Source organism: Barbatula barbatula (assembly GCF_947034865.1).
Source record: "Barbatula barbatula genome assembly, chromosome: 9".
NCBI classification, from domain to species: Eukaryota; Metazoa; Chordata; class Actinopteri; order Cypriniformes; family Nemacheilidae; genus Barbatula; species Barbatula barbatula.
Window position 1 is genome coordinate 6,210,917 of NC_136772.1, and position 18,665 is coordinate 6,229,581.

At 38.6% G+C, this 18,665-nt stretch overlaps 1 protein-coding gene across 1 annotated transcript in view; it reads right to left on the reverse strand.

The window, feature by feature from the left end:
- lrp1bb (low density lipoprotein receptor-related protein 1Bb) overlaps window positions 1–18,665 on the reverse strand; it is a gene marked incomplete at its 5' end in the record, with an annotated part of 226,997 nt that overhangs the window by 71,531 nt on the left and 136,801 nt on the right. The window contains 10 exons of the mRNA XM_079463519.1: window positions 30–170; window positions 5,435–5,584; window positions 6,660–6,754; window positions 6,958–7,132; window positions 7,748–7,975; window positions 9,755–9,886; window positions 13,267–13,511; window positions 14,296–14,460; window positions 15,761–15,965; window positions 17,474–17,671. Of these exons, the coding sequence (XP_079319645.1) occupies window positions 30–170; window positions 5,435–5,584; window positions 6,660–6,754; window positions 6,958–7,132; window positions 7,748–7,975; window positions 9,755–9,886; window positions 13,267–13,511; window positions 14,296–14,460; window positions 15,761–15,965; window positions 17,474–17,671 (1,734 nt within the window). The remainder of the gene's footprint in view (window positions 1–29; window positions 171–5,434; window positions 5,585–6,659; window positions 6,755–6,957; window positions 7,133–7,747; window positions 7,976–9,754; window positions 9,887–13,266; window positions 13,512–14,295; window positions 14,461–15,760; window positions 15,966–17,473; window positions 17,672–18,665) is intronic.

Below are 18,665 nucleotides of genomic sequence, written 5' to 3' on the forward strand. Positions count from 1 at the left end.
GTCTTTTAGGGCTTTAACTTGGATCGTACCTTTCTGCCCGTCTCTGTCGTACACCTTCATATGCACCACTCCACTCGTCTTATTGCGCAGCACTGCTGGGTTGCGGCCATCCCGTTTGGCAACGGTCCCCAGCTGAGCCAGATCCTCATCTGCCCACCACAGTTTGCCACCTGGAAAAACAGATGAATTATTTATTTCCCAAAGTTACACAAACAGCAGGCCTGACTGCCAATGGAGGCACATGTCATTATCATTTGTTTGTCCTTTTTGTACCACATGTACATAATCCGGTGGTGCTGTGCTCTTATTTGCTGCCAAAACCGCGCTGTGCTACAACGCGCGGGTGGGCGAGGGAGGGAAGGAGGGAGAGAGTGAGAAAAGTAAAGAGATAGGACATGAGCATTATGCATGTTCTCTTCCCAGTGTGAGTCAATGAGGCAGAGCTTTGGGCAACCTGGCTACGTGCCCTGGCCGAAGACAAGGGCTCTTCATTCAGAAAGCCATCAGAGTGCATCTACTCCCACAGAGATGCTGCAGCTAGCAAACCCTCTTGTGTTTTTTTCACTCCGTAAGACCGAGCGTGACACAAAAGGCCTTAGAGATTGTTGCCTACACTATATCTGTGCACTGCAGAACTACAGGATGGTTGGAAACAGTGGTAGCTGTGACAACCATAAATGAAACACACATTTATATTGGTTAAAAGCAAAAATGCCTGGAATTAATTCAATGGTAGAATGGAAGAAAATGATCAACAAATGTGTACTATTAAATCATACAGTAGCAGGAATACTTACAATAAAAGGCTGTTCACACATTATATAAGAATATAATTGGTTGTAAATTCAAAGAGTAATGAAACAATAATGATTCAGTTGGGATCACTTTCAGGCATTTTTTTCTTGGCTACTTTTTCTTTTCACTTGCATGGTTTGGGTTCTTGAATATCGTTTAACCCTTGCTGACGTTCTCTTTCCCAATGTCCAGGGTGCCTTGATAATGATACTGACTAATACCTCTTATAAGTAGTTGCAAAAATAAATAAACAAATACATTATTATTATTATATATCTATGTATTTGTTTTTATTTGTATGTATTATTATTATTTGTAAATTTATTAATATTTATTAATACATTCATCTGTATATTATTACATTGTATGTTATTTCAATGCAAGCACACATAGTTTACAATGCATTCAAGGGATAGTTCAACCAAATGTTTTCGTCCATAAACCTGTGTGACGAAAAGTTATATTGAGAAATGTCTCAATGGTTTTGTGTCTGAACAATAGAAATGAATAAGGAGCCAACATTGTTTGGTTACCAAACTTCTTTTAAATATCTTTTAATTTCTGCAGAAGAAAGAAAGTTATACAGGTGCGTAACACGATTGTGAGAAAATGAAAACAAAATCATATTTGGATGAACTATCCCTTTTAAATGCTTCCATTGTTACCTCATTTGTAAGTCGCTTTGGATAAAAGCGTCTGCTAAATGACTAAATGTAAATGTAATTTTCATTTATAAAGCAGAGACAAATGCTAGTGCTACTTAAAAGCCTCGTGTTCAGGCCAGCTGTGCAGAAATAACACCCTACAGAGCCGCCAAAAGAGTATTTGGCATTTGAGATTGCTTGCTTAGGTCATCACTTCTGTCAATATTAATCTTTCCTCATCCACTGTGAGACACATCAGTGATTGCCTCTAGGTGTAATGTCCCCCTAAACTGTTTGATCACAGCCAAGCACGGGTCTTGGGGTGCCAAAGCCTGCTAAACAACATCTTGCAGTTCCCTGGGTGGTCACATCCCATTACAGGTTGTTCCACGAGCATGAGACTTCCTGTCAGTAAAATTGCTTTCATTTCAGTCATCATGTTTTTCAATTACAATTTCACGGTCTAATAAGTAATGTGACTTTGATGCGAGGCAGCCATTTGATTTCTTCAATAAAGAGGCTGCATTTATCCAACATTCAGTATCACTTTCGACCGCCTGATCATCTGTTTCTGCCGAGTACATTTGCCCTACATATCAATAGTGATATCGGTTGTCCACCACCACATTGCTTTGTGGATGCACACTGCACGCCGGGTGGTTGATTTTTCAGTGCCAGGTGGCTGAAACCGTAAAGCTACAGAAACCAAAGCAAATTTATGGGGACACCAACAGGGTTAACCTCTGTCAATCCCCTCATGTATGCTGGTTGTGCCGAGGGGAGAATAGCAGAGATACAAACAGAAGAAGATGTATATCAAAAGGTGGCAAGATTCCACTTAAAGGGATAGTTCACCCAAACTATCTATTTACTCCCCCTCATGTTATTACAAACCAGTATGACTTTCTTACCGCAGAACACAAAATAAGATATTTTAAGAAAGTTGGTATATGAAGAAATTATGTAGGTACCCATTGACTTGCGTTGGTTTTGTGTCCATACAATAGAAGTGAATGGGTACCGCAATTGGTTACAAATTTTTTTAAAAATATCTTCCTATTTGATCTGCAGAAGAAAGAAAGCCATGGTTTGAAATGGGAAGTTTAGAAATTTTCCATTTTGGGTTCAAGACTCTGTTTAATAATTTTTATACAGTTATAGTATACATAATCTAATACAATACTAATCATTATAAAAAACAGTTGAGACACACTTTACTGTTTAAATCAATATCTTAAAACCTTTTTATATGAAGTTTTATGCTCAAATGAATGAAATGACCAATTTTTATAATTGCATCCATGTATTATTATATTTTTTGTGTATAAGATATGCAGGGAGTCAACAGGAGCCCAGCACGGATAGTAACTTCTCCAATATATAAAAAACCCTGACAGAATGACCAGATTGCGTTACCAAACTACAATATTTGATTTGTTAAAATCGTGGTTTCCCTTAAAAAACTGACAGAATAGTATATATAGATTTTTTCAGTTTCTATGCTGAATCGAACTCTTTGATCCCTGATATTCTGCATATTAATAAATACCGCTGCTTCAGATCTCGGTGGGCAACCTGCATGACAATGAACCGTATGCACGATGATAACAGACTCCCTATATTTGAAAGAACCGTGCTGTTTTGTGTACTTGGAAGGGAAGATAGTCTTATCATAAAGAGTACGGACGCAGAAGCGAGGTTGACTTCCTTTTCACAGAGATAACATCAATTACAGCAAGACTTTCATCTTTTGCCTTGTTGTCTATCACTATATACACTGAATACAGAAGATCAATCTGCCCTTATAGATGATAATAAATTGAATTGTGTTATCAGGCCTAAAGTAAATCCACTATGCATTTCCAGAACAAAAAAGCAAAAAAGATCTCTTTGTGTTGTTAGATGGTTCACATTCAAAGAGGCAACAAATTCAGACTGCCACCGACAACACACCAGTTCAAAGGTCTACAGGACCGTTCGCCCACCTACATGCTTATCTAATCACGTTTTTGTTATTCAGCTCCGGGGGGATGTTTCTCGGTACAACACATAAAACAGCCAAAATTGATAAAAAAGTTCATTTCCTTCTTCGACTGTAATAAACAACCAACCAACTGCTGCATTTCTGTATTGATTTGTTGTACTTGGAGGTATTGGAGTCATATCCTATTACACGTCTCCAAGTAAAAGACACAGTAAGCACATTCGTTCTGAAAACATATCTTAATTTGATCTCTTCCCGTTTGTCATGCTATAAATGAGAAACATAACCATCCACCGAACAGACTCGGATGTTCTCGCAGCAGTGATGGAAAGCATTCTCCTCGTGCAACAAAAGCTTATTAATTGTGATAGATAGCTCCTACCAAATGCATCATTCTGCTGTTTTGCTGTACCATGCTCCTTCTTTGAAAGTAAGCTATTAGTCTTTGTGGCACACCACATTCTGCTCCCAATTTAATAATGACACAAACTTTGTTTAATTAAAAGAGCGTGTCACCACTTTGTACAAATTGCATTTGTTTTTGGGCTCATCATGGCCGCTCTAAATAGAACGTGACTAGAGAGGCTTTCGGAAGATTAATACCTTTGTAGCACGTATACGGTGCAATCTGTTAAAAACTAGGGTTTAGGGAAATAAATACTTGCTAATGAATGATTTACGGGCTTGTGTTTCCAGACAGGCAGGAGTAATTTCATCCAACAGATTTTGTGCGAGACAACATGTCAGACACAATTGAAAACGAGAGAAAGTCATATTTTTAGGCAAAACCTGAGGCGCGCGCAGAGAAATCGACTGATACAAAAAGTCAAGACACGCAGTGACAGACCTTGCTGCTTTTATTTGCTGTAGGGTGAAAGAAAGGTTACGCAATTCCTGAAGCTGCCAAACACGCCTGTGTTTCTCTGCAAAAACATCCTTTTAAATCCCTAGAATTACAGCTTTTGGGCAATAGTTAGAGTTTAATTTCAGTCCTAAGAACAATTTAAAGAGGGTGATTAAAAAAATGTGTTGTATCAAATGAATGTCTTCCCACAGAGTCTTCTTTATCTTGCTAAATCAATCATGCCAACTTTTCCGCTTTTTACCACCGAGATGTATGTTTACGCACCTCGGGGGCACCTAAATTTGGTCCTGTTCTTATTGCATGATGGGAAAAAGCTGTTTCCTGGGGATAAATGGGAATGGTTAAATCCATTGTGACATAATGGATTGAGTTTGCCTTTGTTTCGAACTGCTGAAGCACTGCACGGTAATCTCACAGCGCCAGAAAAGAATGCTGGCACAAAGTCTGGATTCGTGTGGCATGATGGTATATATCGTTCAAAAAGTGATTTTGGAATACCACTTATACTGTGGTAGGTCAAATATGAGGAAGAGATATAGCAGTAGGACATATTTCTCATTTCATCCGGCGCATGCGCCTGACCAGAAGGCAACTTCCGTCTGTGTTGGTTGATCGATCTGGCTAGTGGCTAATTATATAACTTTATTTATTATTATTTAAATTGAGATGAATTTCTCTTACTATTTTATTTGCATAATCATTGCATAAAATAAATAATTGATTGAAATGTATTGTATATTAATTTGATAAAATAAACGATTTGCTGAATGGGTCGTGTAACTTTGTCGCAGTTCTACTAATACTAGCTAGACATACTTTAACTGGGTAGCTAATGTCATTTACTGGTTATGTCTTTTGCATGTTTTCAGAAATATTCTACAGGCTCTTTTTTTGCGGCTTTCATCCCTAGTAACGTTTGTTTATATTGTTGCTTTGAAAACGCCTTTAAATAAATAAACCATACTTTGACAAAGACACCAACAGGTGTTTAAATAAATACACAAATTGTATTCATGCAGACCATATATAAGCCATATGCTGTCCAATAAAATGCGTTGCAAGAGACCTATAGTGACCCATCTTTGTAGACTTTGTTGACTCAAGCCTCACTTACGAGGAGGCCATTAGACAGAGTTAGTCACTTACCCATGACTGCTAGAGCTGTGGCTTTAGTTAAGTCCCTCTTCATGCTCTCGATGACCTCGAAGCCACTACCGTCCAGATTACACCTGTTGATAGTGCCATTGGCAGAACTGATCCAATATATCTTGCCTGCTGGAAAGTCAATCGAGAGCCCTGAGGGAACAAAAGGCACATTAGCCCGTAATTAGATGTTTTGTGCAGTGCTAGTATGAGAATTTGCAGAGGAAGCCCTTGTTGCTCAGATGTTGCTACTGTATATCATAGTTCATGAGACTTCCTAGAGATCTCAGTTACTGTATATAGTGAATCTCCTGGCTGTGTGATAAGCAATCCAGGTGTTCACGAGATCTCATTCATATTCATTTTGTTTTAACAACACATGCATATGAACGCATGTGCACCTGTGTTTTCGCGTCCCGCCTGCGACCCCTTTGTGACATTCCGAATCGTGTACTAAAAGGCATCTCTGTCCTGAGCCCGTTTCAAAAGTGGACATAGTGAGAGTTTGACAGAGCGGGAAAATTGATTGTGACAAGTGAAGGATATTTCAATTGAGCCCCAGGACAGCTCCGACAGAGAGAGGCTAGTGCATGATATACTCCCAACAGCAACCGACAAGATTTTTAACTCACACACATCATCTTCAAGACAGCCGTTAAAACAAAAGGTGGAAGCCTACATGCTTCGTTTATCAATGTACGTGCTGGGATGTTGAAAAATACAATGACACTGAATCTGAGGGTATGGGTAGTGTTTTCAAATTGTTCTCGATTGTACGTCAAATTTTACTAAGAATGAACTGTTTGGATAATAGTGGCATGTATTCCCATGCTCTGTCTGCAGTGTTAGGGGATGAGATATACTAAAATAATTATGTAAAGCAGAAAAAGCGAGGTGAAAAGCGAAGTTTGTGCTTAATGCAATTTGTGCTAGATGTGCTGAATGCAATTTTGTAGTCAGCTTTGATTGCTGTGTTATATATATATATATATATATATATATATATAATAAAAATATATAAAATAATACTAAAATCGTACTAATAGTACAAATAATACTGAAGAACAGGTAGCTTTCCTGTAGCTCAGTGGATAGAGTATAGCGTCAGCAACGGGAAGGTCATAGGTCCGATGTATAGTATTATGCAATGTAAATTGCCTTGGTCTGCCAAATGCATAAATGTAAATGTTGGACAAGAGGAAGAGAGAGAATAAAGATCATAACATACCGACTGGTTCTCTCTGGTTCTGATGAAGAACCTTCCTGTTACTTCCATCCATATTGGCTACATTTATTGTATTACCATCAGTCCAGTAGATTTTTCTAGACAAATGAAACACAAAGTACATTTATTGTGAAAACATTTTTCACATAGATTCTATGTTTAACTGCATGTGGAGTAAATGATGACAAATTTTCTTTTTTGGGCGAACTATCCCTTAAAATCCATAAAAAAATCAACACAATAAAAACAAGCAATACTTTTCTCTCACACAAGCAACACAGTGTTCATATAGACTGCTTACCCTTTGGCTGGGTGAACAGCCAGACATTTCGGTTTGTCAATCCCATGGATCACCGAGGTCTTTAGAGATCCGTCTAGTCGGGCAACATTAATCTGTGTCTCCTCATTCTCAGAGCTCAGCCAGTACATGTTCCTCGAGAGCCAATCTACCGCCAGCCCACGGCAGTTTTGAATATCTGCACATAGCAGAGATGGCCATTATCATAGAAGTACCCATCACGACAAACCTACAGGACTTCTGCGCATACCCAATTAAAATGACTTTTCTTATAGCGAATACTTTTTAACAATGCGCAAATAACTTGAAATGGCACATGATTTGCATTTTGAACGTTTGAGAAGGTTTAAAAGAGGCATTACGCTTGATAACAGTGTTCGGGAGATGTACGGCAATCTCGCGCTTCTTTTTTTAATGCGGTTTGGAGCCGCAATCCCCAGAGAAACCTTCACAAACAAGCTCTCCTATCACACAAGATATTATTTATGTTCTTCTGCACGCTTCTTGAAGCGTCATTTTTTTTTCTCGCGGGCCTCCTGTGAACATAATCTTCTTGTTATTGAAAAACAAAAAAACACAATTTAAGACTGAGTGTCAACAGAAGGGAAAAAACTAAGATGATACGTCAGCCCAAATGCACAGCATCAGACAGAACTCAAACAGAAAGAAAAATAACACAAAACTTAGTAACTTAAATAATGTCTCAAAAAAATAAACAAGAAAAACAAAGCAAACAAAGTCTACTTCTATTTGATTAAACATGTTTGAGTTCCTGTAAAGAATGTTGGTTCACCTCCAGTTATGACCGTTTGAAGACCAGTGCCGTTGATAAAAGCCCGTCTTATTGTTTGGGTCTTAACATCCGCCCAGTATAATCTTTCCTCAAGAGCATCATAGTCCACCACAGTGACATCATCAATGTCAGGGACGGTCAAGGCAGTCATAACGTTCATGTATGGATTATCAATGTCCACTCCACGGATCTCCGACCGCCTCACATACAATAAGAACCTTTTCAGTGCTGAAACATGAGCCAAAACAAAACTTATTTACAACACAGAACTTAATACTTCCTTACTACATCTAAAATCGATCCACGATGAAAAATATTTACAGATTGATATACAGTATGAAAGCAAATAGTACAATCACATGACCAGGATTTTTAACGGGCTAGTGTTAAAGGCGCAGTTTTTGATTTACAGTGGCCACTAACGTTGTATTGTAGATTTGCAATGAATATCTCTGCCCAAACACGACGGTGTCGTCGGCTGCGACAGCGCGTCATCTCATGTTAAACAGGGAAGATATCACATTAGAAAGACTGTAGAAAGAGCAATGTCTTATTTATTACATATAATAAAAGGTCTGTGGATTTTAAAGATAAAAAGAAAGATAAAAGTCAGGCGGAGCTTGGACCTGCGTTAATATTTTAAAGAGTTTCCAGCAGACACGCATTAGGACCTGCGGTACTAAGGCTTTTAGCGGAGATACTCATAGATATCTATGGAGATTCTTTGTAGCAGAGAGACGTTGGAGAGAAAGATCGTCTAAAGATCATCCCTGAGGAGGTTGCTTTGATTCGGATCAGTATGTGAGTAACATTGTTTTTCTGTTTGTCAGAACCAAGATATGATGTTGTTGTTGTAATATTAGCTGTGTGACGGAGCAGTTATTAGCATAATTGCGCTAAAACTGGAGAGAGAGAGAGAGAGAGAGAGAGAGAGAGCAAGAGTGCGTTTTAAAGGGGAGAGGGAGAGAAAACACGCGCTGTAGAGCTGTTTGTCCGTTTATGGCTGCTGTACAAAACATGGCGGTGAATTCAATGTATGTTGGCCCGCTCTGTATGTAGATATAAATAGCTTATTCTAAGGTATTACAAACATAACGGTTCTATACGTACGGTCTTTATAAACCTCTGAAGAAGTAGTTTTGTATATTATATTGCCTTTCTGTCAATAGATCCTGTTGGAAACCCCGTATTGTTCCTTTAAGTGTCTCACCACCCATTTATCTACAACAGATACAAAATTTCTCCACCGGAATTCATATTTCTTAACTTTCTGAATGTAATTAATTCATAGAATTACTATTAATATTGAACATAAAACTGCCAATGTTTCTTACAGAGCACAGATTCACTGCTTTTGATTGACATGACGTATGGCCCCTGGTCATTGGTTGTTTTTAACAGCTGGTAGTGTGAAAAATTACTGGCCATTTCTAAATTTAACCAATCATAAATTAGCCACAGCAATGCAACTATCGTAACTTACAGTATCACCTTCCCCCTTAAACTTCACGTCTGATTAAAAAGTTGATTTGCAAAGTAAATGAATGCTAAATGACAGAACTGGTATCATTTGAATCAGCATGAGCTTTGGTTTAATAAAGCAAAATCACACCGGCAACATTGTGATGTGACTCTACATCAGCGTAACTGTGATTCAACCATAGGCAGAAGGCCACAGGCTGAGGAGACCCACAGATCACACAAAAAGACGACAGGTCTGCCCGCTGTTTAATGTTTTTAGTTTAAAATGGTTTCCGATTTCATTTGCCAATTTAAATTAAGCCCTCGCCGTTAAGGTTTAACATTGACTTTTTTGAAGAAATGAGAGCAGGATGGGGGTGGAATGGAGTTAGATCAAATTGACTTTCAAAAAATGTTTGACAAATATAAAATATCAAAGTTTGAGACACATATTGAAATACTGATTTCCAGATGCTAAAATAACACTCCCTAAGTTTCCCATTTGCTCTCTTTGTAAAGTGGGATTCTATGGAGCGGCAGACTCACCAACACACGAGCGGTTGTTGGGAGAGAGCTTCATGAGGTGAGGGCAGGAACAAGAAGCTGTGCGGTTGTAATCAATCAGACAGAGGTGAGAGCAAAGACCTCTTCCATCGTTTTCCTCGCATGGGTTTGAAGCTGAAAAACACAGGACGACACACATACAAACCAGGGTGAGAAAACACACCAAGGAAAAAATCAATATGGCATCCTTTGAATTGTTTAAGGAGAGCAACAGTCTTAAAATAAGACAACAAGAACCGTTTCTGACATCAATTTACAGACAGTTTTTACTATTGCATTAACAGACAGTAACGCAAAAATATAAGTAAAGACAGCAATATTGCCATTTGTCTCAATTCCAGGATAAGTCAGAAGAAGAGGCTATCGAACAAACAAAGCTGACAATGTGGATGTCCTTCACCACAGTACTTCTCTTGATAACACGAGACACTTACTTGTGCATGGCAGTTTGTAAAAGAGCTTTGGTTGAATTGTACTATAATACAATTAAATGTAATGAATGAACAGATCTTGAGAAAACACATTGAAGGTCAATTGGCTATAAGACGTTTCTCAGGTTTCTCAGGATGTCTTTCTAAAAAACAAACTCAATCTGATTTCTATCACCTCTGAAAGCTGGTTCACTCTAGATCAACAAAAAGCAACAACACACATATTCAGTTGTGCAGTTCAGTTTGATCAGTTTGTTTACCTTGTTGATGTTGAGACACTATCAGCCGTTTCCCAACATTCTACACCCAACAGTCAGCTTTGTTATGTTGACATGTTGGCACAGTACGGTACGATGTATGGTTGTTTATTTATTAAGGTAGTGTAGCTTGTCAAGACAAGTTTATTTATATTACACATGGTATACAAAAACAGGGAGAATTGATATACACGTAAGTAAAATATGCAAAAAAAATACGTTTCTGAAGCATATTTCAAACCGCTTGGTGGCGGCTCCAACATATTTCATGTGTGTTTGCCTTCCCAAAAGCTTCTTATTCCATAACTGTGACCGAAAGTCTTGGCTGCTATTTCTCTGGATCTGTCCTGCAGTGGGCATTTTGCAGGAAACTTACCCTTTGCACGCTGCATTACAAATCTAAACATTCATACGCAGGACAACCGCCTGTTGCTGAGAAGTTTTAACCCATTCACCCATTCACGGTGCAACAAGATGCAATTATATCCAAAAGTAGCTGCATCTTGTATATACTGTAATTGATCCAATGGGACTCTTAAATAAGGCACAATATTTGAACACTATTCATTATGCAGTCAGCATATATTTTCAACCAATTGCAAAGATACAAATAAATGACTAAATTATAGTCTAGAATCGCATAGAATTAATTATACATTCAGCATGTCTGCGAGGAAAAAGCGGCTTTGGTTTGAATAAATGGCGTATAAACAGGGATGGCGTACTCGACTCCTGATGGAAACGCGTGATTTGGATGTACTCACTCGTTTGTACTCATAAATCAGCTACAGATTTCATAAAACACCCCATCAATCTGGGTTCCCTTTGTGAATAACAGTGCTACAATATATGTAAAGTGGCCGTGGAGTATAATTAGAATTTTCGCTGTTGTTTTCAGCCTTGTCTGAATATGGCAAGATACACCCTACTCACCAATAGTAATTTGAAGTTGTTTGCTTGTCAGCACAGCGCTGGAAAAGTGCTTACAACACTGTGCCACACAGGCACTAAAATGGGAAGCCTTGAAACCGGTGTCGATCTCCTGAAACTCAACCCTCAGCCCTTTAACCACACATAACGCGTTAACAACCGCATGCCTATTGACGCCTGCGGTCTCAGCCCATTAGGCTAGTTAGCGTAGCCCCTTCATCTCCATACAGACCCTTTGAGGTCCTTACCTCTCATGCCAGAACCGCAGGTGCCAAACATAAACACAATCACTATGCACTGTCAGGGTCCAAAGTCGAAATTTTGGACACCCTTAATAGCCAGACATTCCCATGGGCTCTCTTAAATTGGATTAGCTGTACTTATTGGCTTCCTTGGCAATGCAGCACAATTTGTTGACACTTATCGGTATAAAACAGCTATTCGGCTTGGGGTGCTGTGGCAGGGTGACATGAGTTGTTTTGGCGGTTCTCCCTGCAGATTCGGGCTGGTTGAAATGATGCAAATGAGATTAGCTCGGCTGATGAACATTCACAGAAGGCATTTTTTGGACATCTGGACGTATGGCACACTTTAACATGACAAAAACTTCAGTTAAAATGTAGTCCGACAAATCACAAAATCTAATTTGTGTAATGAGTGTTGAGTAGAGGGAAAGGAAACTGGGTTACATAAATGTTGCATCATAATGACATAATATTTTTGTATTTGTAGAGCCAATATGGTGTCTTCTGGTCCAAATGGTGAATTTGATGCGCCTTCTGTTTAAATGAGTAAAGTAAGTAATTAAATTAAACTAAAAATGAATCATAAATTGTGTCTATGTATCTCTTCGTAATCTTTGCACGTTTTCAATTTTTTATTTTTCCCCTTTAAAGAAAAAAAAAAACAGTGCGTCCAATGAAACACAAACCTGCCCATGCTAACAGAAAAGAGAAAAACCTGTCTCACTGTACTGTGCAACGATACGAATTAATTTGGGTTGAGGAAAACGCATCTCAAGCCCACGTCAGACCTGCTTATTCTCTGCATGACCCCTTTTCAATTATTCATCTGCTCTTGTTTGGCCTTCCAGATTGGCAGGAGAAATGAGTGATCAGCGGGATTCGACCTAAATAAATCCACAATGGGCATACGCAGGGAAATGTTTCTCTGTATTTGCCAAACATATTATTTTTGCAGTAACATGCACTTCAGCATGTTAGCGGACATCATGAAAATTTGAACACATCCTATGCTGTGGTTTGCTTGTAGAATGAGCTCACACTGTAAAATGAGAAATAGGAAGGTGATGCACCCAAAAAAGTGGTTAACACAGCAAACGTTAAAATCTGCCAAATTGTCTCGTAAGGATGTTCTCTTTGGATTTCATTCCTAGACACATTCAGACATTACGTTTATGAGAGCTGAGGTGCCTGCAATTTGCTTAATAAACAGAAGTTATTACTATGGAAACACGGTTGCGCTTGTCTTTGGTTCAAGTACAACACTCAGCATGATAGTTGAGCATCCAGCGGTATAGTGATTTTCTTATTATTCTGCATGTTTTTGAACATTTGTGATCCAGCTGTCCGCCAGGACATTTAAGTACATGTCATTTTACTGGTCTCAAAGAAAAAGTCTGTAATTTTTCTTTTAGTTCGCCATCATTTGGACTCACAGAAATGAACACAAACGTACCTTCAATTCACTTTATTTTTTTTGATGTAGTGTGCTTAAAAATATTAAAAAAAGAGAATTCAATTCATTTTATTTACCTTAACCCATTTCTTTTTGTAATTATTTTATGGATATTATTTGATTAAGCAGTAAATATATGTACAAACGTAATAAAATGAGCTTGTGCATGTGGAACTACCTTGAGGTTGTCGGCTAGGATGGTAGATCTCCAAATCAAACGGCTGGGCACTCGTCTTTTGGATCACTGTTACATTGCGACCTGTCCACTTATTTGCTCTGGCTAAAGTGTTAGTCCTCCAGTCCGTCCAGTAAACATTTCCTCCAAAGAGAGAGACGGCGAAAGGGTGCGACAGGTACTCGTGGCCCCTGAGGATCTCTATGACCCCGGAGCCGTCGTACAGAGCTGAGTATATTGCATCTGAGCTGAGGAGAGATTGAAATATGAGGTGAGAGTGGCACTCTGCGTCTATATCAACAAGGTGTTATAAAGATGACAGCTTCCTGAGAGAGTTACAAAAAATCCATCTGTTTTAACAATACAGGACTTAAGATGCTCCGCTTATTTCAGTAAATGGCAAATTGTGTTCATCATTTCAACATGAAATAAAGGTTCACCATTAAGTTATCAATTACAGTATGTTGACAAATTTTAACTACAATACGTTGACATTTTCTAAAGTAGTGAAGGTGAAGAATGTAAATTCTACACCACTACAATTAAACGTGGAATAAGACTAAATATTTGAATATACAAACAAATCGTCAATCCAGGGCTAAATTTGCATCACCGAGCATGGTAGTCAGTGTGTCATTTTTGGAAGATCTATTGACAGAAATGCAAAACATAACTGTCTTCAGCGATGTATAAAGGCCTTACATAATGAAGCGTTATGTTTTATTATCTTAGAATGAGCTATTTATATCTACATACACTGTGGGTGCCCTCTACGGACAAACTACTATACAGAACGAGTTACGTAAATAATTGATCTCCTTCAGCAAAGAAGCGAAAACGTTTCGACATCTTAGTTCTGTGTCAGCCACCGTAGTTCCTCGAAATGGAGGGGGGGTGGTTGAGTGAGCCATTGGTTGCAATTCGCAACCTCACCGCTAGATGTGTCTAAATTTCATACACTGGACCTTTAAAGGCATTCACTTGCATGTGATGCATTTTTAGAAAGCATGTAGACGTTGTAGATGGCCTTACCGAGCATCTGTCCACACTATTCTCCTCTCTTGATGGTCCAGAGTAAGACCATTAGGCCAGGCTCCGATCTCCATGTCTTTAAACACAACATGCCTTCCACTTCCGCTCATTGATGTTGCTTCAATCCGAGGAAAAGTAGCATCCCAGTCGGTCCAGAACAGAATGCTACAAACAAAAATATAAATCGATACTTCCTAATAAAACATCTCATGAACATCATCAATTATTTTGATGTGATGTTCTCATTTATTGTAGTCATCATTTTCTGTTTGTGACTTAAAAATATGTTTTCAATTTCATAAATACGTTATTCAAACACAACAAAAAAGTACTCAATTACATATGCATATTAAAAAAACGATCTACGTGGGTTTGCTTGGTCAGACGTCTTAAATGCAGACAAATAAATGAATTGTATAATTACTATAAGGTTCTCGGGTACCATAAACAAGCAGGATGTTAAATCAAGCTCAATATAATATGAGGGGTGTTTATAACGATGCTGTAGTTCTCTGGGGTGGTATGAAAACAAAGGGCACATTCTAATAGGTGTATTACAGGGATTATAAAATGCTAAATACTTGCATCAAGCTCATGCGGTAATTAAATGCGTGATAGTGTTCTTGCATCAGACATCAACTCTAATAATTAAACTGCCAGCCAAATGTTTGCAGAGGACAGAAGGTAAACATACAAAATACAAATATATTGCTACAAGGATGTAGCTTTCTTCCTTAAAGCGGGCCAAATCGTTGGTCTGTGGTCTACATTCATTAATTCAAGCTTTCAATGAATAAAAGACTGGCTAATTACAGACAACTAATCCCCTTTATTTTCAACACGCACCGCTCCATGACAGTTGCGTGGGGCATTTTCTGTGTTTTTTTATATGCGCCACACTGCTGGAGTGTGAAATTAGACTTTGAATGTTTTTGCTAATTGTTCTTTTCAGGTTTGAGAGAAATAGCTTTCAGCACGCCATCCAGCCGAGCGCCAACATGAGCTCTACTCAGACTGCAAAGACGACCGCATGGGTTGCTCGCAGAGTTTGGCTGTAATCATCGCTGCTTTATAAAGCAGGTTAACATAAACCGCAACAGGATTTTTTTGGCCCTTTTTAACATTATTTTCGGGCCTGAAATACTGCTGGGATCTCAAGACTGTTGTAAGCTTGTGTCATATATGAGACTTTTTCCTCCAAGCATGTCACCGTAAGAAATGTGGAGCCGAGACAAAAAAACAAAGAAACTGAACGCAAAGAAAGCTGTGTGTTATCCTGGAACTATCATTAGTAATAGATGACAAACAATTCCCCTGAAATATAATTGCTCTGGTATGTACCCAAAATAGTCTTTCTACGAGGACAATTAGATGAACCTTCCCTTTCCGATGCATTTTAAGAAAAAGTAGAAAATAAGACAAAGGAATGATAGTGTTCTATATGTTATACAAGATGTATACACACCCCAGGCCTGGGTCAACGGCCAGCGCTCGCGGATGCTCCATACCACCGGCGATCAAAGTGGTTCGCATTTGGCCATTCAGCTTGGCCACCTCGATCTGATCCAAGTTGCTGTCAATCCAGTACAGGTTTCCTGCAATCCAATCCACTGCGAGTCCCTCTGGGGTGGCCAGGCCATGCTGAATCACAACTTCCACCCCGGTTACACCTACAAAAACAAAGCGCTCAGGCTATTTCATAGGGCGCACAGGATATCCAATTCAGCAGTCCGAGGTATTCTGGTTTGAGCTTCCTTTGGATTCAAGCTTTCCAAAAAGCCACATCCTGCTTAAAAGACTAGGTAAGACCGCCATGAATTTTTTATGCAAACAACAAGCATTTTTCAAATAAATTGGTCAAGTGAGGGATGCTGGTTAAGCTAGATGAGAGGGAGGTATGTCAGCATCCCAAGCTAGGAACCAGAATATGAAAACAACATACATTCATAAACTGGACACTTCAGTTCAATTTTGTTACAAAGGATGCTTTACTTTATTATGTTGTATTCAATTTTACCATAAAAAGTGGTCATAAAGTTTAGAAAAAAGTACAGTTTATTCAAAACTGCAGTCTGCAACTTTTTTTAGTTAAACATAAACAAAAAACATTTACTGGCCTGGACGTTATGTTATGTTTTATTATGTTTTGTGTGGCCGGTGAGGGAGCTGTGGGCATTTTACTTTCGTATTGTTGTTTATTTGTTATATTAAAAGTCTGTTTTACGTTTGCCGGTTCCTGCCTCCTTCCTTCCTTTTATTGAACTGTGTTACAAAAGCTATCGACTACCGTATAGAATAGTAAGTAACCTGCAACCTTTATGCTTCCTGGCAAAAGACTGCAAAAAAATTATGAATATTCATAAGTGGTATTTTACATTAAAAAGAGGTAATACATGAATACTAATATAAGAATGATCAAATGTATTGTACACGTGGAGTCAAATGAATAAATTGGACAGGTGGTCACAAAATTGGCATCATTTAGCTGGGTTTCAAGCAGGAGAGATGCTTACAACAAGTAGGTCTGCCAATTTACTGTATGTACTTCTACCTTCACTTCTGATTGTAGGCCTACGAAATGATTTCGTTTTCATGTGGGGTTACATGTTTAATATTGCATGATTTGAGTATTCAGCCGAGCCCAAACTGCAACTGAAAATTATCGCCACAAGTACCTCATGCACAGCTGACGCACATAACCCGGGCATCCAAAACACAAAATACATTCATGACCAACAATGCTGGTCTATTCGGCAGGACTCAAGGAACATGCTGACACTTAAGAAGTTTTCCCTTCAGTGTTTCACAACACATTAAAGATTTATCCGCTGTCTATAATCCAGCTGTTGCCAATTATCCACGGCAATGCAGGGCTTTTTGAAATGCTAACAAAAGGAAAGCAATAGCTGCAATGGGAGCCTGGTCCTCAGAGAGAAAAACTGGGGAGTGTTCTTAATGCAGCTTCAAAAAAGTCTTCAAAACAATTTAATGGTATTCATCAGCTCCTATACCGAGGCTTTACCCATCATTCAGAGGGCCAGCTCATGCACAATGCATACCGCCATGCATTGCTCTTCAGGGGATGTGGCTTGTGTATAAAGAAAATAAAATTTCCACTCAAACTAAAGCTCCCGTTAAATAAAGACAGAGTGGGACGTAAACATTGTGGGTTTATTACCTCCGGTGTCTGAGAGCTTTCCCCGGTAGATCTTATCCTCCACCACGTCGGTCCAATAGAGCAGACTGCGGTTGAAGTGGAAGTCGAGAGCAATGGTGTTGCGAAGGCCGGGCACGAGCAGGCTGTAGTCACGTTTATGAAGGTCGATTCGTCTGATCTCATGCCGAATAGAAAAGATAACGAAGGCCTCAAAGGGATCTGGAAGAAACAAACTGGTCATTAACACTCCACACCTGTGCATTAGAAGATTCAGGAGAGTAGTGCTTTGTGCGCAGTCATCAACCGTGCACAATATTTTGCGTGCAAATGCTAATGAGGCTTTTAGCTGATGCTTTTATCCGCAACGACTTACAGTACACTCATTATAAGGACAATCCACCTGGAGCAATCTGAGATTAAAGGCGCTTTCACACTCGAGGACTCTTTAAAAGACTAAGATCTCTTTAAATAGACCAAAAAGAGAACAACAACAAAAAAGAAACTAAATATAAAAACTAGACTCCGATCATATTTTATTCCGTTTTAGTTTACTTGGTGATATTAAAGGAATAGTTAAATCAAAAATAAAAATTCCGTCATCATTTACTCATTTCGACCCTGCATGACTTTCTTCTGCAGAACACAAAAGATATTTTTAAGAAGGTGTGTAAAAGAATAATGGCGGCATCCATTGATTTTGTGTCTGTAGAACAAAAGTGAATGGGTGGTGCCGTTGTTCGGTTACCAACATTCTTTAAAATATTTTCTTTTGTGTTCTGCAATCGAAAAATGTAGTCTGCACTCAAAATGAAGATACCATACAGTTGCGTGGAACAAAAAAATATTAAATATTAAAATATTAAATCTGATTGAGAGCAGACATTTCAGCCCTTGCTTTTTTCAATGCTGATACAGGTTTAAAATGACAAGACGGTAAAGAAATATGGCAGAATTTTCTTTTCTGGGTGAACTATGCCTTTAACTATAATACATGTTGTAGTATTTTCTTATGATAATCATTAAACACAAATACATTTTTGATAGAACGTCTTCCCTTTCCAGACCAGCTATTTATCCGCTAGAGAAATTATTTTCTCATATCATGTAGATGACCTGCTGAGAGCTATAAATGTGGCAATCTACTAAAACAAGGGCTTACTCTCTGGAGCTATATATGTCACTTAAGCTAAATCTATAAAATACCAGACAGATG